The sequence below is a fragment of the Sphaeramia orbicularis genome, chromosome 4 (genome assembly GCF_902148855.1).
Source record: "Sphaeramia orbicularis chromosome 4, fSphaOr1.1, whole genome shotgun sequence".
NCBI classification, from domain to species: domain Eukaryota; kingdom Metazoa; phylum Chordata; class Actinopteri; order Kurtiformes; family Apogonidae; genus Sphaeramia; species Sphaeramia orbicularis.
In genome coordinates this window covers 12,265,255-12,290,297 of record NC_043960.1, presented here as the reverse complement: position 1 = coordinate 12,290,297, position 25,043 = coordinate 12,265,255, and the positions used below count along the sequence as shown (strand labels likewise).

The 25,043-nt window shown below is 35.2% G+C and overlaps 1 protein-coding gene across 1 annotated transcript in view; it reads left to right on the top strand.

Moving 5' to 3' along the window:
* LOC115418666 (glypican-5-like) overlaps positions 1-25,043 on the top strand; it is a 122,826-nt gene that overhangs the window by 23,284 nt on the left and 74,499 nt on the right. The window contains exons 5-7 of the mRNA XM_030133207.1: positions 147-328; positions 2,633-2,692; positions 5,189-5,311. Of these exons, the coding sequence (XP_029989067.1) occupies positions 147-328; positions 2,633-2,692; positions 5,189-5,311 (365 nt within the window). The remainder of the gene's footprint in view (positions 1-146; positions 329-2,632; positions 2,693-5,188; positions 5,312-25,043) is intronic.

The following is a 25,043-nucleotide window of genomic DNA, read 5'->3' as shown; positions in this document are numbered from 1 at the left end:
AGCCTTTACTGGCCTCGCCTCTTTGCATCACAGTTAATTTCTATAAGTGTAAATGTCTGCAGGAATTCTTTGCTTTCCTCTTAAAAACATTTAGCTCCATCATCAGCCTTTGTAAATCCTACCTTTATATTGTATTTTCTTTGCAGGTGGAGAAGGTGTGTGGTCCACAGGCAGCTGGTCCCACAGTGACAAGAAAAAGTCTGACCACCCTGCAAACCACAACCTCTGTGACCCCAGTGAAATCAGAAACCTCAGTGAGGTCATCCTTAAATTCATCCTCTTCGCTGGACAATGTTGCCCATCATCGGCAGAAGCCTCAGTCCCGCAGGTTTGTCCAGTACATGTGAGAAAAAATTTATGAGAGAAATGAGGTGGAGTTGCAATTTTGTCACAAGGGGAATTAAATAAGAGGAATGTTGAACTAATACAGCAGTTAAAATACTAGACTACAAATCAAACTGTCAATTCAAAACCATACTTAAAGAGGTCATATTTATCTAAACCCACTTTTATTAGTCTTTGCTACATTTATTTGTGTATTTGGACCCTAATAGTTCAAAAAGTTTGAATTTGAACCCTCCAGGTGCTGCAAAGCTATCTTTACATCAATTTTGGCAAAAATCAAGTGGATTTCTACAACCTGTTTTAATTCCTTTTTTAATTTGTTACGTCTATAACTAGTTACGTCACGACTTTGGCACATATAAGGTCGAGACTTCCGACAAACATTTCTCCAAATACGATGTAACTGTTTGTCAGTAGCAGCGGTTGTAGTGAAAACTGAAAGTATGTCAAAACTTCGAGCTGATTGCCTAAAATGTTCAGTTGTTGGTTGTATTAACGAACACAAGTGGCTGAATGGGACAGAGAAGCACGGTCAACAACCTGGAGGGGGTGGGGTCATGTGCATTTAAAGGGCCAGCGCTCAGAACGACCTTTCTCATGTCATCACTCAGAAATAGGGTTGAAGATGGACCTGTGGAGTTGAATTAATGAAGAATTCAGACCCAAGCATAGCATTTACAGTTTATGTAGACCACAGGGAAATGTTTTAAAATGCATAATTCCATTTAAAAAAGTAAAATATCACTCTTTTTAAGAAAAAAAAGTATATATACCGTACTTTCCGGGCTATAAGGTGCACCGGAATATAAGCTGCAGGTGTCCACGTTGTGACATGAGATATTTACACAGAAAGATGGTAAACAGAAAGATTATTTAAGTATTTATTTCCATGCCTTAACTGCTTTTTTCCAAACAGTGCCTGTAACACGGCAGTAAAACAGCAGGAACACGGCTGGTTAAAAAGCCCAGAAAAGTTATTGATCTCTATCTTCATCTTCCTTCTGCTCATTGAAACCACTGCAGTCGTCTTCTTCAGTGTTGGAGTTGAACAGCCTCAAATTCTCCACCACACTCCTTCTACGTCTCTCCTCCGTTGTTGCTCAATGGCACTTCCGTGCTGCAGCTCTATTTCCTTCTTGGACAGACTTGGATTGCTTTTAACTTAAAAGCTGCAAAATATGCATTTCTTCGTGTGTTTTCCATGATGAGGGTTTGTGCATGACACGCAAAATGATTGTTAAAAGTTTAGATTAAAACTTCTCCTCTTCGCATCACCTCTTCCACCTGTCTCTCACTTTTGCGCTTCCTGCTAGAGCGCCCCCTGGTGGCCGTTAGCCTGTATAAATCTATACTTGAGCTGCATCGCTGTATAAGCCGCGGGGTTCAAAACGAGAAAAAAGTAGCGGCTTATAGTCTGGAAAGTACGGTATGTATTTTACTGCTGTAAGTTTGCATGAGTTTGTTGAATCACCTTCCTGTAAGGTTCATATAATGGTCAATTGTACATAATGTCATCAATAAAATAGACAATCATGTTTTCAGCTTTGCGACGATGCATTTCCCAGATAATCTAAGTGGGTTTTAAAGAGTTAAATACCTTTAGAGAGGAGGAGATTGAAACGCTTAATCCTTCACTTAATCACAGTTGCAACATAGAGATGGGTCATTTTCATTGCACATGAAGGAGACAAACAAATGTAGTAGTTTTTTTAAATTGTAATTCTATAATTCTATAAATATTAATATTAATATAAATTCCAAATTCCTTATTTTTCTCTATATTTCATTTTTCACTCGTTTGTGGTTTTTCTACCTGTCTTTTTCTCTGCACTTCTTGTATGTTGCTGCTGTTTACTGTGAAATTTCCCCACGGTGGGATAAATAAAGTCTTATCTGATCTGATCTGATCTGATCTGATCTGATCTTATCTTATCTTATCTTATCTTATCTTATCTTATCTTATCTTATCTTATCTTATCTTATCTTATCTTATCTTATCTTATCTTATCTTATCTTATCTTATCTTATCTTATCTTGTCTTGTCTTGTCTTGTCGTGTCGTGTCGTGTCGTGTCGTGTCTTATTAGGAAAAGTAACTGAACTGGTTAGACAAATGTACTAGTGTAAAAACTAAAATACTTACATTGAGTTGGGTGAAAGTGCAAAGTTGCATAAAATGGAAACACAAGTAAACTGAAATATGATAAAAACAAAACAAAACTCTTAAATTATAGTGTGTGGAAATAAATGTACCCATGTTTTCTTTCTTTGTTAATATGTCCCAATAGGTCATTCCCTCTTAAAGGCTCCAAAGGAGACAAGAGTCGCAGCCTGAAAAAACTTTCTAGGTAAGTTCATCTCTGTCCTGTTCTGTTATTTTGATCAGAGGACATTGTGTCATAGTTGTTATTAGGTGCAATAATAGTTTATTATCATTTATCTTACTCTTAAATTAACTTATTTCCTTTGTTGACTTGAAGAAAACTCATTAGGGAATTATGTAAAACAGTAGCCCCTACAAACTAGCTGTGTTCCCATAAAACACTTGATGAATTTGAAGTGAACTTAAAAAAAAAAAAAAGAAATGCAAATTATGTGCATTTACATATACTTATTTGGAGCGAATAATATAATCTGAATTGTGTTGCCACCAGGCGGTGTTGTAGGCAACATTATATATGACCCTAATAAATAAAGCAGAAAAAGTAGAACATCCATTAGATATCATCCATCTAAAATGGCTGTGATGAAATAGTTCGGTTTTGTCACCTCTACCAGTTGTACCAGCAGTTATGTTTTCACACCTTATCAGGATATCTTGAAAGATGCAGCTAACAGTTGATCAATCAGCTGATCAATCATGTGACTCGAATGTTTTCTACATTAGACTTTATTTGAAATAGGTGTTTCCAGTTCCTTTATGTGCATTTACTCTCATGGGGGTAGGATTTAATATGTTTTCTTCTTCCCAATCCTTTTTTAGCGGTACATATTGAATTTATTTTGTTATTAGGAGTGTACATGGCAATAGCTACTTTGTCTTGATCACCTTTATTTAATAATGCATTTGTTCTCCTATTAGTTCCTTGTACACAACATTTTTAAAAAATGTTTTTCTTCTCAAAACTCAAAAGCTCAATAAATGAATGAATGAATAACTCTTAAAATGGCAAAAAAAAAGTCAAGTGAGTGAAAAAAATCTATGAAATTCAGGAAGTTTTTTCAAGCTGCTGTTTTCAGTGTTAAATCTCATAAAGCTCTGAGACTGTTCCAGTTTTGAGTAACTTAGCTGTGGCTCCATTCATACCAGCTGACAGACTGCTCAAGTTGAGTCCCATCAATATCCTGCGATAACTACCCTTTGGTCTCAATTAAGAGGAAATCTTTTCCAGAGAATGTAATATTCATGTACACCAAATCCATATGAAGACAATAGAGTAATATAATTATTAATAATTAATAATTAAAAATAATTATTGATTTGAAAAGTTAAATCTATAGAAAGTGAAAGAAAAAAATCCTTCACAAGCTAGCTATTTCATCTCAAGACCTATTTTTGGTTATGTAGGGAAAAAAAATAAATATTTTTTTTTACATTAGTGACAAAATAATCTTAAATTCCAATGAAGCCATGCTTAAGCAGAGTGTTAAATACTTTCTTTCAGAAATTTCCATTGGTTTAGCTCATTTGATTAATGAGTAATTAAAAAAAAACATGTTTTTTGAGAAAAGTGAAATTCCCTACATAACCGACACCATCTGATATTAAAATGCTTAAAAAAGCAATTCACACCAATTTTTCAGACAAAATGATTTTTATAATGATAAAAGGGTGTGTAAAAGGTTATAAAACTATATTGAAAACAGAAATATATGATTGAGATTTCAAATTATAGCAGTGATAAGTTATGTTATTATTCATTCTTAGAGAACTTTCCGAGGGACTGAATTTAGTTTGTATAAAAAGTTCTGTAATTTTCTTGAAAATCCTTTTTTGGCAAAAATTTTAATGGATTTAAAAACTTAAGACGTTATACTATTGAACTACAAAAAGTTTGAAATCATTATCTCAATTCTAATTTTTTGATTCAAAGTTGACAGGCGCGTGACTTGACCCACATGTAATTATGGAGACACATATATTGTATCTTTAGCACACTGAAATATACAATAGTTTTATTATTGAAGATCAATCCATCGTTTTATCAGAAATGTAAAATGTAGATGCTTCATTTTCATTGAACATGAAAAGGATGAACAATTACAATATGAAAATGAACTCAAATGATTAGACAAATGCACTGGAGTATAAAGGATAATATTTGTCTTAAAGAGGTGGTGGAGTGGAAGTATAAAGCTGAATAAAATCAAAATCACAAGTAGCTGAAATATGGTAAAGAAATACCCTTCAGTCAGAGTGTGAGTTGTATAAAGTGGAAATACTTTTCAGACTTTGCTGTTTTCAGTGTGAAATTTCATAAAGCACATTAAATATGGTTATGGAAACACATATAGTGTATCTTTAGTCACTGAAATATACAACCCCTTCATTATTCAAGGTTGTTCCGCATAAACAACACGGTAATTGCTTTAAGTGTAACTAAAGAAAGGAAATAAAACCTAACCTTTAGATCAAAAACTAAAAAACAAACTTCTTTCCTTTTGCTATTGTTGCCGTTGCGTTCAATAACTTCTCAGTTTATCAGGACGAATTTCACAAAGAATTGGACTCGACAAGCCCAAACTGGAACAAATAGAAGCATGCATTACATCGACCCTTTTTTCCAACAGTAATGCAGTCATTCATCGGTGCACAACTTTCTCTGCTTTTTTTCTTCCTTCAGGGAGTTTCAGGGCTCTGTCCAGCGGTACCAGTGGTTTTTCTCAGAGCTACCAGAGATGCTTTGTGAAAGCGAGATGGAGGTTGAGCAGCACACATGCTGGAGCGGCCAAGACGTCGTAGAGAGGTGGGTTGTAGTAAATGACAACATATACAGAAACATATCACCTCTACTCACTTCTTTGTAACATTTTATTTCTAATCATTAAGATGACAAAACGTCGACCTGATAAAGTGCGTGCTCCTGTGCGCGGATGTGTGGTTTAATAGATGCCAAGGTGGGGGCAGGGTTGTGAAGGTTAGAGAGTTCGTTTCCAGAGTCTTTCTCATGGTGATTACATTGGCAGCTCAAACTGGTAACAAGACAAATGACCAAACACACACACACACACACGCATGCACACGCACACGTTCACCCACATAGACACAGGAGCTAACGCTGCACAAATAGAAATGCGCAGCCTGCAAGACACGCAGAATACGGGATGCTTGGGTCCACCTGACATATGACTGCACAGAGCCTTAGGCCAACAGACACACACATCTATTCATCATAGTGGAGGTTGAAGCCGTGGAGAAGGTTTTCTACAATATTAATGGTCCATCGATGCTCTTTACCATGTAACTTTTCAAGGACAACCTCCACAAAAACAAACGCACACACAGCCACAGATTTATTATATGTCCCTATTAATCCTACATGTGAAGACTAGTGGAAGTAGTATTTATTGGCTACTTTTTACCCCAGTGGATGTTGTATGAAGACTGGAATAGAGGGGTTTGAAGTTATTTTATGTGCACGTGTAATTTGAGAAGGATCGGCTTAATAATATGCATTACGAGAAATTGGCTCAAACCCCATCTACCCGCTATAGATGAATGGATCGATATTATTCATGAAATTTACATGATGGAATGGCTGTCATATTCCCTTAGAGTCCAGAAAGAGAAATTTTTACAAAATCTGGAGTAAATGGACTGAGTATGTCAAACCTATAAGACCAGACTTCTCTTAAATTATTGGAAAAGGGTCAGGAAACAGTGTCTTAGTGATCTAGACATTTTTTTTTCTCTCTTTTGCCTATGACCTTAAACCTGAACCTTTTTTATTTCATTATACTGCTACACAGGAATTTTGTCTTTGAAAAACCTTCCAGTGTGAAAGCTTCCAATGTTCTTGTTGAAAATAGTTCTCACCAATGTTTACCTAAAAGTCTAAAAACATCTGAAAGAGCTACATGGAGAAATGCTCAGATGAACTCAGATGATCTGTGACTGTTCATATGTAGATGTTATGGTATAAATATATATATATATGTGTGTGTATGAGGAAGAATGCAACAGATTGTGGCATAGTCATTTGTAAGTGCTCTTTATAAATAAATTAAAAAAAAAAAAAAATAATAATATGCACTAATAGATAGATAGATAGATAGATAGATAGATAGATAGATAGATAGATAGATAGATAGATAGATAGATAGATAGATAGATAGATAGATAGCTTTTCCACGTTTCCGACATATATTGAAGAACAATTATAAGCATTTTCGAACTTTTAAAGACTTTTGTTGGCAAAAAAAAATCACATTTATCCCCAGTTGCTGAAATTACTAAAATTAATGTTCATGCTGCATACAGTCGCGGAAAAAATTATTAGACCACCCCTTGTTTTCTTCAATTTCTTGTTCATTTTAATGCCTGGTACAACTAAAGGTACATTTGTTTGGACAAATATAATGATAACAACAAAAATTGCCCATAAGAGTTTAATTTAAGAGCTGATATCTATCAATTTTCCATGTTTTCTTGATAATAACCAAAATCACTTCAGTTCTTACATCAATATCTATGGCATTGTACTGACAAAAACAGTGCTTTTAGGCATTCCATGTTTTCTTTTCTGTCTGTTTTAGTCACATGATACACACAGGAGTTAGTACTTGATTGCATAACCATTATTTTTGATGACTTATGATGGTCTATTAAGTTTTTCGTGACTGTAAATAGAAACAATAGATGAAAATGAACAAAAGGCGAAAAGAAATCGCCATTTTAAACAGAATATTCCAATATATTGAAGGAAATAAGTCAACCAAGAAAAGAAAAATAAATATCACACAATGCACAACTATTTAATTGTGGCTCTTTAACAGTACTTTATGTACTAAAAGGAGTAGGAAGAAGCCGAGCTTATATTGTCCAACCCCAATTTTACATGACTTGGCTAATCAGCTAATGTATACAGTCCATATAAAGAACAGGTCAGTCATTAAATTACAGAAAAAGAGAACTAATGATAACATACCATCAATAACTATTACTTTGGTACTCCCGTTCATTGTTATGCTTCATTTTGTACTGTATGTTATGTTTATTATATACTTATGTTCATTGCTATGTCTCTGGAAAATAAGGTTTTTATACAACACAAAAAGTGATTTTCAAGCAAGGGAAATTTACTTGTTTTGGGGATATTAATCTGTTTCTTTTTTTCTAGTTTTAAGTGCTGATAGAAAAAAATATCTTGGCAGTGCAAGAATGTCAACGTTGTTTTTAGAACATATATCTTCCCCTTTCTAGGTCAGAATTTGCAGCTTATTTTGAGTACAAATGATCTAGAGATGAGCTCTAATAACACTGGTCTGCAAGGAAAGTGCTTCCAGAAAAAAAGTAATGAAATTTTACCACGAGAGTCACTGATAAAGAAAAATCAAGTCAAAAATGCTGGTTGGCTGAAGTTTCCAAGATACAGCCTTGGGTCAAAATGTGAAATTCAAGAATTAACGAGAGACTGGGTTTGACTCAAAAGGAACATTTGTCTCAGAGCTACAAGATCTACTTCAAAACACTGTCTGCACATTAGAATACATTCACTTTACAGGTTCTATTTAGTGGAAGATTTATAAAACTATTATATAAATGTACATAAACCAATATATATGTGTAATAACACTTAATCATATACCTTGAAAACATCAGCAAACCGGCACTTTTGTCATTTATTTTCCAATTAATCTTATTAAAATACGTAATATTTAGCACATTTAATCTCTGAAGCAAATCATTTCTAAACATTTGTAGACCAGTATAATGTGCAACACGAACAACCAATGCTTTACCACATCTGCAACCAATATTTTCTCATTAATTTAATCAATAATCTTTCTTCATTCAAGAGCAATGTATGGTGGCAGACAAGGGCCAAACACAGTGCAACAGCCCAATGCGTCTCAGTTGCAGAAAACAGCTACAAGCACAGAAACGATGCAAATTCACAAACTCAAACACAAGTCTCAATGAGGTACCAAAAGAGGAACGTGGTGCAAATGAAAAAATGCACTGCAAAAAACAAAAACAAATGCATAATCATCCAATGCTCTGCAAGTAAAGAAACGATGCAAAGCACAAAACAATTCAAACCGAGAAAACATCTGCAAACGAAAAACGCTACATAACCAGTCACTACAACGGAAGTGTTCCAAACCTGTAGGGGGCGCTGTCAGCAGAACAGCTCAATGCAGAGACACAGGATGGAGAGAGAGACGGAAAACAGCTGACAGGGTTTCAAATTAGTGCGGTCATGTGACTTTTAATTGATTCTATTCGACACTAGTCTGTTGTCTATAAACGCTGCCCCCTGCAGGTTTGGAGCACTTCTGTTGTAGTGACTGATTATGCAGCATTTTTTGTTTGCAGATGTTTTCTTGGTTTGCATCGTTTCTTTTTTTGCAGAACATTTGATGATTACACTGGTCAACAACAAATTTATTGTATAAGTTTTTTGAGCTGATTTAGGATAATTTTGGTGTGCTGAATCCAAAAATCTCATTAATTTTGCTCTATCAGGTCAACTTTCTGAACTATGCTACATATTGACTTTTTAACATTTTTGCTTACATTTATGGGCATTTTCACATCATATGATACAAAATTCTTTCATATTTCTTGGAATAAACGAGTTCTGAAGATTTTACTTTTGCCAATTTATGATTAATGTTTTTTTTAATATTACAGGTGAATGAAATGGCTTCAACTAGAAGATCTTGCAAAAATAAGCCTGACGTATTCTGCTACATCTGCGGTGAATACACCATTGTACCTAACAGGAATCAAGTCACAAGTTTCATAAAGTGTGCTTACCAATCTTATTTTGGCATTAATTATTATATTTTGTGAGAAGATCAAATTTTTCAAAATCAAAATTAGCAAAAAAACCTTACCTGATTGATTAAAACAGATGTCATTTTTGGATTTAGCGGTGCAAAAAGGTCCTAATTCAGTTGAAAAAACCTAGACAACTTGCAAAAACCATTTTTTTGTAACCCAGTGTTATATATGTGTTCTTGTTTCTTGCGGTGCATTTTTTCATTTGCACCACATTCCTCTTTTTGTGCCTCGTTTACACTTGTGTTTGAGTTTTTGAATTTGCATCGTTTCTGTACTTGCAACTGTTTTCTCTTAACTGAGACGCACTGGGCCGTTGCAGTGTGTTTGGCCCTTGTTGGCCACCATAGCAATGCATTTTTTCTACAGGGTGGGGAAGCAAAATTTACAATATTTTGAGGCAGGGATTGAAAGACAGTGTATGACCAATTAGTTTATTGAAAGTCATGAGAATTTATTTGCCACAAGAAAATTTACATAATAGAAAATGTTTTTATCCTATGTGTCCTCCTTCTTTCTCAATAACTGCCTTCACACGCTTCCTGAAACTTGTGCAAGTGTTCCTCAAATATTCGGGTGACAACTTCTCCCATTCTTCTTTAACTCTTTCAATGCCATGGGCCGATTAAATCGGCTTTACGAATACAACCTTTAAAGTGCCACGGGCCGATCAGATCGGCTTTGGAGAACACGCCATATTTGTGTACAAACAAACCATCCACCCCCATTTCTTTCTCACATTTCGATGACGTTCTTTCAAATCTTCTTGCAAATTACGATCAATAATGAATCGGCTGCGTCCGGTGCGTTTTGAATCTAAGTAGCAATCGGTCGGATGTTACCGAGCGGTTTTTGACCAAGGAAGAGCTCGTGTTTCGTTTTCTGCTTGGGAAATTTTATGAATGAATTTATGAATGAAATCATATGCAAATTAGATGGCCATTTTGTAGTAATATCGTAAACACAGCGATCTGCCAAAACAGTCCCATCTGCTAGAAAATGAGTTCTGATGACGATTCAGACTTCGATTATAAAAACGACGCGAAATACTGAAAAACGGCCAAATTCTGTGGCACTTTTAAGGCTTATTAGCCCCTTAACTGTCTGGCACCGAAAGAGTTAATAGTATCTTCCGGACTTTCTCATAATAGTTTTGCTCATAGTCATTCTTTTCTTTACATTATAAACAGTCTTTATGGACACTCCAACTATTTTTGAAATCTCCTTTGGTGTGACGAGTGCATTCAGCAAATCACACACTCTTTGACGTTTGCTTTCCTGATTACTCATATGGGCAAAAGTTTCTGAAAAGGTATGGATAATAGTGTTAGGTATGATTATGACATCAATATATGTTTGGTTTCAAAACAATGGACGTAGTGCCTGCTGAGAAAAAACAACTAAATGTTCGTTGTAAATTTTGCTTCCCCACCCTGTATATTCAAAGACACAGTGACAAAGCAATGCCAAACAAACATCTTTATTGATCGGCATCACAAAGATTTTGGTTTTTGTTACAATTCACGATATATCATCGTCTTGAATTTTGTGATGTTTTCACACTGTTTGATATTTAGTTCCATTCAGATTTGACTTTGCTGAGTTGTCTGTAATGTACCACAGTGAGTGCATGATATCAGCTTTTCCACTCTTGAATCTGAGCCAAATCTCATCTAACGTTTGTCACTTGGTCACCCAGCTTTGTGCAGCAGACAAAACCAGCACATTCAGTACAGTACAGTACAGTACAGGCCATTGTAGCTCAGCTCCTCCAACCATCTCAAACTACTTCTTACCTTAAACAGGACTAGAGCCAAACAAATGCATAGGATGAGGGGTTAAAGGTTATAAATCTAAAGCATCTCAGGAAAAGTTTTAAAAGAAGAGAATGCTGGAGTGCAGCCAGTCTGTGCCTCTCTGACCTCTTTACATCTTCTCTCTTTTCCACCCATCTTGCCATTCATTCATTCATTCATTCAGCCATCCATTCATCTCTCCATCCTTCTATTCAGACCGCCATTCATCTCCTCCACCCTCTGACCCACTTCACTTACAAATGTCTGTGTTTGTGGGAGAAAGAGAGAGAGGCAGTAAAACACATAATGATGAGAAAGCTCAAGAGTGGATGACAGATGAGAGGAGAGGACACAGAGGAGATTATTAACTCTCATGTCTTCTTGGTTTCTAGCAAGCATGGAGCTGAACATAGTTACGCTCAGACAGAAAGTGGAAAGTTAATGACATTTGCCTGAATCAATCTTCTTCAAGCTGCAGTTTAAACATCCATTTCTGTAGGAGTCTTAAGGAGGTTTTACACTTTCCTTGTTTGGTTCAAACTTTCAGACTTTACAGTTTGTTCTGAACCAGATTCTCAGACTGCTGATCTTTGGTCCAACCAGAGGAGGCGGGCTCATCCCAGAACAAACTGAATCGATTGGGCCGATTTCAGGAAGTAAGGCCAAAAAACAAAAGCGGAAATTAAACAGTAGATGGATGCACATCATGTATATGTCTGACCATAGAGGAAGAAACAGCAGTGGTGGAAAAAAGTTTTTGGACACCTTTAAAATCCTACACAGTCTCAAATATTATCATGAAATATTTGCTGAAAAGTATTTTTTGTGTTTTTTAAAAGGTGTGGTTGCATCAGACAGACACAGACAAATGCAAGTGATTTTTTTGTTTAAAAAATCATGAGAAGGAATGCTTCTAGGACTCAAAAAAGAGTTTGTTCGAGGTGCGCTTTGGAAAAAGGGATTCATAAAGTAGATGACAAACAGGAGAAAACGCCAAGGCACTCTATTTAAGCATTAAAATGCCTTTATTCTCATGGCCTGATCATATATAGACCTTAAAAAAAACAATTCAATGCTTTTTGGCTTCAAGCCAATGCTTTTTTTGTTTATTGTTAACAAGAAAAATAACAAAACTAAGTTCTTGACAGTTTCAACATGTCATACCAGGGATATGTTTCCATATCTTCCTGAAACATCCAGTTTTGCCCTTGATGGAACAGAGCATGTGCAGAACAGTGTGGTTTGGAGAATGGAACGATACTTTGCAGAGTTCAATGATTTAAAAGTGATTCTTAATGCAGTATGTGACAAATGCATGGGGTGTCCCAAAACTTTTTTCCATCACTGTAGATGATGATGATGATGATGATGATGCAGGAGGTGTTAAGCCATTCCCAAAATTGCTGTATGAAAGAAACACTAACTGGACTGAGTTTATAAAATAATAATATATTATGCAATAATAATATTATAAAATAATATGAACCTTGGTTTGGATTTTCAGGTGTGAAAAAGCCGTGATACAGTAGTGGCCAAAATTATCAAAACATTTGACATATTTAAGAGGTTTCATCCATTTTTTTTTTTAAATTGGCCATTAACGCTTTCATGCATGAATTATGAGAACCTTAATCAAAATATTTTCCCTAGTGTTTTTATCCCTCTTTAGGCATGAACAAAACAATGCGATTGAAAATTTTCTTCTGAAAAATAAATAAAATAAATAAATGAACTAAAATTAAAAAAAATAATTAAATACATTAAAAAAAAATAATGAAAAAAAAAAAATTCTTATGAACCTATTTTTCATGAAGTTGCAAAAATGTCCACTCAGCTGGACACCACACGTTTAATTTTTGACGCACAGAAACATGTATTTACTGATAGATTGGATATGGGGAGGGCTTGGGATTCTGGGAGTTTATGCTCAGGGGAGATCTACATAATGCTACCCATTCATGTCAGAAAAGATATGTAGTGTCTTAAAACTTTAATAAACATATGCGTAAAAAAAAAAAAACCAAAACAAAACGAAAAGAACAACAAAATCCATGAATATACAAGAGAACAGCTGTAAAATAGCTGTCCACTGTAGTGACCAGTATGCATGAAAGGGTTAAAATACCCATAAAATGAATGAAATATCTACAAAATAATCATTATCCTCTATAAACCACAGAACAGAACTATCATAAAGAGATACAGTCATTTTTCTTACAAAAAAATAAGGTGGACATGTTTCATTGTCAGTGTCACACAATCATATTCCTTCACAGAAGAAGCTCAATTCCTTGTGTCAGGTGTGATCATTGTTAAACTGATGGTGATAATGAGTCTTAGGAGACAGATGTGTGATTCTTTAGAACGTACAGGGTCTTTCCTGGTTATTAAGTAAACACAGGGTGTCAAAAAAAAATGGAAATCATTTGAGATGTCCATATTGGAGTGACGACATGGTCAGGAGAAATGATACTTAATAAGATTTATTTTGGACATAAATTGTTTTATTCTACAAATTTCAAATGAAAAATTCTGGGGGATGGTATTTTTATAATGTTCCAAAGTTATTACAAATATTCAATGTGTGCACCGCTTGTGACACGGCACACGTCAAGCCAGTAGTGGAGGTCCTTTTTTCCGACACAAACAGCCTTCCTCTTGAAACTCCTTATGCCACGTCCAAATCTGCTTTCCTGTTGGTGCTTGTTTATTCATGTTGCACATTCACATTTGACTGAGTTTGGGCGTACTTCAATACACAGAAAGTCTTTTCTGTTGCAGTAAACGACATGTCTATTCCTGAAAGCAAAACAATAAAATGATTATACTTTTTTTTTTTTTTGTAATTCACTTTTTATTGCTTTTTCTTTCTTTTTACCCATAAAACATTTTACAGTGATATAACAGGATATAGGTATAAGAAAATGCATCAATAAAATATGAAGTCAAATGTTAAAAAAAAACCCAAGAAAAAACAAGAAAAAACAACGAACGATTACACTTTTTTTGTAATTCACTTTTTATTGTTTTTTTCTTTCTTTTCATCCATTAAACATTTTACAGTGATATAACAGGATATAGTTATAAGAAAATGTATCAATAAAAATATGAAATCAAACGTAAAAAAAAACAACAACAAATGATTACACTTTTTTTTGTAATTCACTTTTTATTGTGTTTTCTTTCTTTTTACCCATTAAACATTTTACAGTGATATAAAAGGATATAGTTATAAGAAAATGTATCAATAAAAATCTGAAATCAAATGTAAAAAATAAACAAACAAGAAAAAACAAAAAAATGCTTACACTTTTTTTTGTAATTCACTTTATTGTTTTTTCTTTCTTTTTACCAATTAAACATTTTACAGTGATATAACAGGATATAGTTATAAGAAAATGTATCAATAAAAATCTGAAATCAAATGTAAAAAACAAAAAAAAACAAGAAAAAACAAAAAAATTATTACACTTTTTTTTGTAATTCACTTTTTATTGTTTTTTCGTTCTTTTCACCCATTAAACATTTTACAGTGATATAACAGGATATAGGTATAAGAAAATGTATCAATAAAAATCTGAAATCAAATGTAAAAAAAACAAACAAAAAACAAACAAGCAAAAACAACAAATGATTACACTTTTTTTTTTTTTATTAATTCCCTTTTTTATTGTTTTTACTTTCTTTTCACCCATTAAACATTTTACAGTGATATAACAGGATATAGTTATATGAAAATGTATCAATAAAAATCTGAAATCAAATGTAAAAAAAACAAAACAAAAAAAAAAAAACAAGAAAAAACAACAAATGTTTACACTTTTTTGAGCAAAAAGAGCAAATAAATTTAAACAAATTATTAGATGATGAATTGGATAAAAACAGCAGGACTCACAAAGCAACCATCTGCATGTTTCATTAAAATTTTGAAAGGAAATCATGTTTTGGAGGCAAAAAAAGGTCAATATTTTCAGATCTGTGTTTTAATAATTTTGGCCAACAATGTAATTAGCAGCATAAATGAAAAACACTTAACAAACATACACATGGGAACACATCCAACATACAAAAAAATGAATGCAAATGAAAAACCTGAGTAAAGCCGCATATGTGCATTCAAGAAAAGAGCCTCAGAAGAAGCACACACTCCTGCTCTGCTGCTGCAAACACAACAGACAAATCTACAACTACATGCCGTTAAGAATTTTTGAAAAGTTTAAAAACTTAATGAGTAACTCAACACGGTGCGGTGTAACTTCTCATCTTGCTGCAGTGATAATGTAACCCTATGACCTCACTGTTGGGTCTGGTTACAGATGAAACTGAGCTCACCTCCGACCACATCCAGCACCGAAAAAAATAAGCTTGAATGTTTCCACAAGATCCAGATTCTTAATTTGGCACCTTTTGTATTGACCAAAATACACAGCAAATCACTGATATGGGGCAAATCCACATTTAAATTCACTGCTTTACACAGAATACAAGCCCCCCCCCCCGACACACACACACATACACACACACACATACACATACACACATGGTCCTCACTCCCTCCTCACCTGCCCTATGGTTTACCTTGCAATCTGATTATATAACTGGCAGGCTGTTTACTTAGGTTATTGTCAGGCTGACGGTGACAATTTCACACCCAGTCTAGGGGAAGAGTAGAAGGCAACAAGAGGTCAAGGAACATGAGGGAGAGGGAGAGCAGCTAGAGAAGCAGCTTCAAGAGCGGAGTTTGGTTAGAGTACGCCCTCTGGGCAGCGTAGTGTCTTCTGCTGTTAGAATGAGGCATGATACACCGACTAATCACTACACGGTGTTATTACAAGACAAGGTGGACAGAGGCTGGATGATTAACCCTCCGGTATCCGGGTGCGCCTTTTAGGCACACTTTGCTCTTCGTGTTTAAAAACTTCATATTATTTTTCACAATTTAAATAAAGTTAGAATTCAAAAGTTGTTCATTATTGCATGATTTTTAAAATTCTGGCCACCAACTAAAATTTGCACATTGTAAACAAAAGAAAATTACAAGACTAGCATCTGTCTCCCAAGTGTGCCTAAAACGCACTATTTCTTCCATTTGATCTGTATGATTAGGGCTGACCTTGATTTACAAAAGTAAAATCAAATTAGAGCAGAAAAATAAATCAATATATAATATTTAATAGTTTGATTTATAGGTGTGCATTTTTGGCACACTTGGTGACAGATGCTAGTATTTTTTAACATTTAACCTAACGCCAAAAATAATATTGCACATTAACCAATGTTGCTGTTAATCATTGACATATGCCAGGATATAAAAATCTAATAATATGTGATCCACTTTTTATGTAGTATATTGAAAAAAAAATTTTTTGTGTGTTTTTTTGCATAAAAAAAATGGTTTGTATACATTACAAACACTGCATATAAAGGGTTAAAAAAATGTGACAATTATTGAGTATTTGGTATTTTTATTTACAGCTCAAGTTGATGAAATAGAAAAAAAGTGTAAAAGAATTAAAAATAAACTGTATGAAAAATTTTTTGACATTATTCCACAAGTGTGCCAAAAAGGCACACTTGGTGCTTAGTAAGGGCCTTGCTGGATGGGATACCGGAGGGTTAACATGCTTTATGTCGTAGATATCATTAGTAGATGTCTCTGCAGCACAATACATTTGAGATTTGAGAATGTTGAAAATGTAAAATACTATAGAATGCTCATATCCAACATATAGGCTAAGGCAGGAGTGTCAAAGTCTTTTTTTTTATATTAGTGATAGTTAACACAACATTGTGGACAGAAAAACAACAACACATAAACAAAGGGAAAATCAAACAAATAAACAAACAAAAAAACAACAACAGAGCAGTGACAAACAACAACAGTAGTGGCTTTTCCAATGGACATCTGCGCAAAACTTTACCAATATTTACTAAATGTCGAAAAAAAACAAGTGCGTAATGTCGGTTTTTCCATTAAATCATATTTATTATCGCGAGATGACACGAGAAGTAGTGATGGGACTTTTGGCTCTTTGAAGGGAGCCGTTCAATCAGGAGCCGTTCACTGAAAAGAGCCGTTCAAAAGACCGGCTCTTTTATGTTTTTTGCATTCTTTTGAAACACCAATGTTTTAATGACTAAATAGGCTACATGTGATGATTGACATTACATTTTAAAGGTGTTTAATATGGCATGGCAGTAAATATTATCTCACCGTAAAAAAGAATAGTTAGTTCAAATGTGTGGGCTAAATACATGACATGAGAGGTGACATTAGGCAAATGCTGGAATTTGACAAAAAACATCTTCAAATGGCGGTGCAAATTATTTGTTGACCCAGACTTGAAAGATGTATATTTTGTGCAAATATTGCAAGTTGCATGCCCATCTTTTCTTTCTGAAAAGTGCATCCAAATACTGCTCCTTTTTCTTTGGCTCATTACTCACAGGTGGTCACTCACTCACTCTCAAACTTTTCTCCAGTTTCGACCAGTCTTCCAGCTCCTCCTCCTCCAGTATGCTCACCTCACACTTCAAACTGTTGTTTTTTTTTTGCTAACTTCTTGCCATGAGACATGCACAGTGTGCAAGCACTCTTTTTTTGCTGCTCGAACATTCTCCTCCTGCCCAATGCCTCCCCAGTGACGCTAAATTGACAGGCAATCAGACACTCCCTCCTTAAAACACTCTGTTGCTCTAAATCTAAAGCTCTTTTGTTTTTATGGATTTTTTTAATAGATTGCCATATAAGAGTAAAAATACAGTAACATTCAAATAGAACTCAACTCAAGCAATATTGGAACCAAAAATATTTAATTTTCTGAATAAATCAGTTGCTGTTGTGAATTCAGTTTTATACAGCACATAAGAAAAAATAAAGCACAGTACACCAACCACCACATATGGTGGTACAGCAACCAAAGAATAGAGATTTGTATGAAAACTCCTCCGGGCTGGATCTGGCCACAATACTTCATCCACATCGCATGCTATATTTTCTCTTGCCAAACATCGAGGAAAAAACCTTCTTGTGTGGCGTATCCAACCTTGGATAGAGGCAACATCATTGTCACCACAGCCTTCCTCCATTGCCTGGAGAAGTGGCAGGTGGGCATAGGGACAGCGATCATACAGTTTCCAGCACCATGTTGAAAAGAATTCCTCAGTTGGGTTTAGGAAAGGTGAATATGGAGGCGAGTTTACAACAGAAAACACTGGATGGTTGACAAACCAATTCTGGACCAACTGAGAGCGATGAAAGCTTCCATTATCCCATAGAACCATATACAGGGGTTGGACAAAATAATGGAAACACCTTAAAAAATCAACAAAATATAATTTAATATGGTGTAGGTCCGCCTTTTGCGGCAATTACAGCCTCAATTCTCTGAGGTATTGATTCATACAACTTGTGAATTGTTTCCAAAGGAATTTTAAGCCATTCTTCAGTTAGAATACCCTCCAACTCTTTTAGAGACGATGGCAGTGGAAACCGACGTCTTACCTGAATCTCTAAAACTGACCATAAATGCTCAATAATGTTGAGGTCTGGGGACTGTGCCGGCCATACGAGATGCTCAACTTCATTAGAATGTTCCTCATGCCATTCTTTAACAATTCTAGCTGTATGGATTGGGGCATTATCATCTTGAGGTGAAGGTGTTTCCATTATTTTGTCCAACCCCTGTATCTACCTATTTATAGGCCAGTGTCAGGCAGTGTTTGGTTGGTGTTCAGTAAAGTAATTATTGTTTGCACATGTGAGGGTAGAGTCTGAGGCACTGATGAATAAGTGTGGCATTTTGATTGGTTGTGTTTGAAATAGGAAATCAAGTTACTTCCCGATAGATTTTTGTGTGTTAGGTAGAGAATTGTGTGTACTGATATGCAAAAAGTTAAAAGCTAAATTGAAAACTGTGTCAAGGCTGAGAATTAGCTTATGGTTTTGCTGATGTGATGTGGAGTTGTGAAGTTTGAGTGAAAGGTTTTAGAAATTGTGTGCTACATAAAGGTTTTGTGTGTAAGCAATTGAAAAAAAACGTAAGGCTAGCATGTGTACAAACTAGTATAGTTCTGTACTGTTTAGGTTTAGGTTTAGGTTAGTTTATTTCAGACACAGACATAATACAAAACATGAAACAAAAATAAAATAAAAATAATAATAAATAATACACGAATAAAAAAATCAAACAATAGAATAATAATAATAATAATAATAATAATAATAATAATAATAATAATAATAAACAATACACAAAAAATCAAATAATACAGGGTGGGGAAGCAAAATTTACAATATTTTGAGGCAGGGATTGAAAGACAGTGTATGACCAATTAGTTTATTGAAAGTCATGAGAATTTATTTGCCACAAGAAAATTAACAGAATAGAAAATGTTTTTATTCTATGTGTCCTCCTTCTTTCTCAATAACTGCCTTCACACGCTTCCTGAAACTTGCGCAAGTGTTCCTCAAATATTCGGGTGACAACTTCTCCCATTCTTCTTTAATAGTATCTTCCGGACTTTCTCGTAATAGTTTTGCTCATAGTCATTCTTTTCTTTACATTATAAACAGTCTTTATGGACACTCCGACTATTTTTGAAATCTCCTTTGGTGTGACGAGTGCATTCAGCAAATCACACACTCTTTGACGTTTGCTTTCCTGATTACTCATATGGGCAAAAGTTTCTGAAAAGGTATGGATAATAGTGTTAGGTATGATTATGACATCAATATATGTTTGGTTTCAAAATAATTGACGAAGTGCCTGCTGAGAAAAAACAACTAAATGTTCATTGTAAATTTTGCTTCCCCACCCTGTAGAAAAAAACAGAACAACTGTTGTGCCTGAAAGGGAGTAGGAAGAAGCTGCTGCTTATCCAGTCCTACCCCCTAATTCCAGTCCTCAGACTGTTAGTGCGAAATCACTTGATATACAACATAAGACCGAGATTATCTACATACACTTATACAGTCACATACACATCTACATACACACATACAGTCACACACAGACATACATACACACATACAGTCACATGCACACCAGTTTGTCTACCGCTGTACACACACGTCTTCACTCCCATGTTTATATACACACACACCATACAATAGAACAACCTGACAATCCAATTAATGATCACACCCTTCCTTGAGCCAGATATTGTGAAAATAACATTTTTTTGTATATTTTTCTGAATTTTTGAATAATGTAATAGCTGATAGTGCCCAGTAGAGGGAAGCACCACATCACCATCTGAACTGACAGAACATTAACTCTGCCTATGCTGCACCCGTTGTTTTGTGCATTTTTAATTTATTAAAACCTGCTTTACATCAGTGATTACTGCTGCATGGAGTGAGGGAAATGAAAGACAGACATATTGTCTGGAGGCGGTGAAGAGTAATAAGGCTTCTACAGAAAGCCAGCTTGAGTGCAGTGTTTCCAAAGCCATCCAAACCACAGTATATTACTTCTACATCTAGTGCTTGTATGCCTCAGGTGCTTAGTGTATATGAGACAGAGCTAAGTGATTCTACAGGAATGCATCTAGGTTTACCACTGAGGTTGTGACTCTTATAATTACATGCCTCCCACAGATCAGATCACTATCTCGGGTAATTGTATTCACTGTTTAAGCGTGCGTGTGTAACTGTGCTCATGAATGTGTTTGTGTGTGCGCTACAGACACTGTAAATGTTTGCAGCAAGGACGAGACAAAAAATGAATGTACGTATGTGTGTTACTGTTAGCAACCTCTGCAGTAACCGAGGGCAACGGCAGAGCAGCATTGTTATTATGCTGCTGCTGATTTATTTCTGTCATTCTCCTGATCTTATTAAGTGTCACTCACAGTCACACCTCCGACTGTCATCTGCACCATACTTTCTGCAATATTATCAACTGGTGTCAAACAGACAGAGCAGGCCGACAGTTTGTAATCTGACCAGTGGCTTATTTACAGCACTGACAGCTTCAGCGTAATGCCTCAGATGCACCGATGCTACAAGTTGAATGTAAAGCATAGCGCACAAGCTTTGATTTATAACTGAAACCAAATAAGGAGACTATACATTTGACAGGCAACTGAACAGAAATGATTTAGTAGGACTTCAGGAACACTTACAGAGAATACTGATGATTCTAACCCATAAAGACCCAGTGCTACTTTTATGTCAGTTCCCAAATGATTTTTTTCTCTATTTTTTTTTTTTTTTTCCCTTTTTTTAAGTGATTTATTACCATTTATTCTCATATTATACTCTGTATTTGGGTGCTTCTATGAAACTGGTGGTGCCTTTTTAGACCCAATAATAAAAGGGAAATTTAGACATGTTTTCCCCCAGGATGTACCTAATGATGACTTCAGATAAATGGGGAAAAAATTATGCTCTTGCTCTGAGCCATCCCAAAATTAATGAATTTTTAATAAAAAAAAATTTGGGCCAAAAAAAGGACCAAAACTGGGACAGGAAAAGCTACCAAGGTGTCAGTGCATTTGATCTGGAAAACATGGCTTGAAATGGTCTTATATACCAGTATAAATAAAGACAATGTGTTAAATTTGAGTATCCTAGTGGTTTTTCCTAATCCAGACATGTGGATTTTTCATGAATCTTGGTCTCATTCCAGGTTTCGTGTGTAACTCATCGTGTCCACTTGTGTTACATGCAGAACCTGCCCATTTAAACACAAATGAATTGTGAGTGATTTTGCAACAACAGTCATTTATGTGAAACACTCTGGTTTGCATGATTAGTTCAATTCCTAAATTGTACCTGTGAGAGAATAAAAAGATGTTTGAAAAATAGCTGCGCATCATTTTCGTGTCCTTTTGACCATGTTGCATGCAGATTTTTGTATAAAAAATAATAGAGGAATAATAGAAAAATGTGTTTTATCTAAAAAAAATGTCTTTTATGTCAGTAAATGTTTATTTTTTAAAATAAACCCAAAGTGCTTCCAAACTTACTTCATAACATTAGTCTACATCTGGTTGGAATTTTTAGCCCCCATGTCCTGTTTTTAGGTATAAATCATGTATTTTTTTTTAAATATTTAATTCACTGATAATGTAGATGTTCATAAAAGCTCAGATTAAAGTTGAGGGTTATTTTATCAGAAACAGAGAAAACTGAAGAAAAAGTGACTTTTTCAATATAATATATCATTAACTGAACAGAAACCCAGTGTTTCCATTCACTGTCATTGATCCAACTCCATGGGTTTTATTGGTGAATCAATGTTGTAGAAGATGACAGTGTTTCCATGGTAACTATGGAGCCTCTGGACATCCAAATGGGTCATATCTGATGACCATGAAAAATGACAAACTGTATTTTACACCAGTTATTTACATGGATCGATAGAAGTAGTGGATCAGCAGGTATTAAATATTTGACATCAGTAGATTGTTTTGGTCGCCGGTGGATGTTTGGGTCTTTATGGGTTAAGCCCAGTCGTTTTTAATTTCTCTGTATGAATATCACCAAAAGAAGCAAAAGATCTTAGCGTGTCAGTGTGTGATTAAGAACATTCACTGCATTGAACGCCGTATGAATTTATTTAATTCCGTGCTATCTATCTCGACCGCTTTAACCGAACCTGCTAAATTCTGAAAGCCAGTTAAAATTAACAGAAATAAAGCCATCACCTCGTTAGCGCCGAGTAAGTCTGACTTTGAAGTGTTTAGTGAGACGGATATCAGTTCTGCTTTGAACAGGTGTTTTTCTGCAGCTGTGCTTTAATAAGGCCTCGTTGTGCTAATAACGATTAGTCGCATGCATGTCAGCTCTTGGTCTCTGCTCTCTGTGCAGCTTTTCACCACAGTCATTGTACTTCCACCCTCCAGCTAGCAGTTCTTAGGGAGCTGATGGGTGATACAACATGACCCTCCCATCTCCTCTCTTCTCCCTTGTTTTGCTCCAATCATTACAATGAATTGCACATAAATATTTAATCTTTCCATTACAGAGATTGCAGTGACCTTACTGATACCATTCAGTGTCTATATTGTCCTCTATATCGCCCTTGTGTCCGCTTGATATTTCTGTTGTTGAAAAAAGGCAGATTATTTTATACTTAACCCATAAAGACCCAAACAGCTGCCGACGACCAAAACCATCTACCGATCCAAACTGTTTGATACCTGTTAATCAATTAATCCTTTTTTTTTTTTTTTTAAATTATAACCTTTATTTAACCAGGAAAAAAAAGCTCATTGAGATTAAAAATCTTTTTTTCGAGAGTGTCCTGGCCAAGACAGCAACAGCAGCAGAAGTGACACAAAATGGAAATCCCAGCCAGACATCCACACTAATACACATAAACACAATGAAAGTCAGCACTAAAAACAAACTTAAAACTGGTAAGAACATTCATATAAAACATCACCATTAATTTGATAGGTTCTAAAAGTATAACAACAATGTTCCTATCACTGCATGTAAATAATTGGTGTAAATACAGTTTTTCATCTTTTCACAGTCAGCAGATATGACCCATTTGGACGTTCAGAGGCTTTGTAGTTACCATGGAAACACTGTCATCTTCAACAACATTGATTCACCTCTAAAACCCATGGAGTTGGATCAATGACAGTGGATGGACACACTGGGTTTATGTTCAGATAATTACATCTTTGCTGAAAAAGTCGCTTTTTCTTCTTTTTTCTGTTTCTGATATAATAACCCTTAACTTTAGTCTGAACTGTAATGATCATCTACATGAGCAGTGAATTAAATATAGGAAAATACCTGATTTTCACTGAGAAAAAGTAAAATAAGGAGGATAATACTCAAATAAATGGTGATAAATTACTTAAGAAAGGTTAAAATAGAGATGAAAAATACATTTGGGAACTGCTACAAAAGTAGCACTGGGTGTTTATGGGTTAAAACCAAAACTAGAATGTGAAGCTTGGTTTGTGCACCATGCAAAAAAAAGTCAATCTTTTTGTTTTCTTTTTGAAACTCTCGTCTTTTTCTTCTTCTTCTTCTTACTGTCCAATTTGCGCCTAGCTGCCAAACACATACTGTAGTATTTCATTATTGTGCAGCTGCCACACAGAAATTACCCCTTCCTTTTTAATAAAGATTGTTATCAGCCATACATGGTGCTTGATGCAAAGACAATAAATTGCATGCTGTCTAACACAGACTACAGTAATTTGCATATCTCCACTGGAGCCATTTTTAGTATTCAGAGGGGCGAGGATGGTTAAAGACATTGGTGTGTTTTGTAATCACATGGATTCAGATCACACACACGTTTTGGAAATGTACAAATATTCAACCCTTCTGGAGGAAGGTTCACTCGGCTCTCACTCTCCAAATTCTTGTCTTGTTCTTTACATCGGACATTTGGAAGAAACGGTGCATAAAGGAGACAGATATTTTGTCAAGATCCTCCTGGTGGCCGGGAAGAAGGCCACAACAAAGAACTGGCTTAATGAAGAGTGATGCTCCGTCTCACAAACAATGGCTTTCAATCATAGATGATTTTCTTGTCATGGAACATCTGACATATAAACTAAAGTTAAAAGAAAATCTCCTGATAAAAAACTGAGGAAAATAGCTGAGATTTAGGGAAAAATATGTCTATTACCCCTTAGGGGTCCATGGTCACGGCCCTGTGACTGAATCACATGACATTTTTAACACGTCGTAGCATCAGAAGTCAGTCATGTAGACCACTGGGAACAACTGCATTTGAAAGTGTGGACTTGAAACACTCTCCCCACTTTTTATTTGAGATATCACGTTTTGAAACCAGAGCAAACAAGCAATATAGCGTTATTATCGTGACATAAAGCAAGGGTTATATTTCTTACCATGTCTTCGTCATTTTTTTTTCAGTATGGAAAAAAACTGACCGAATCCACAGACTGTATTAG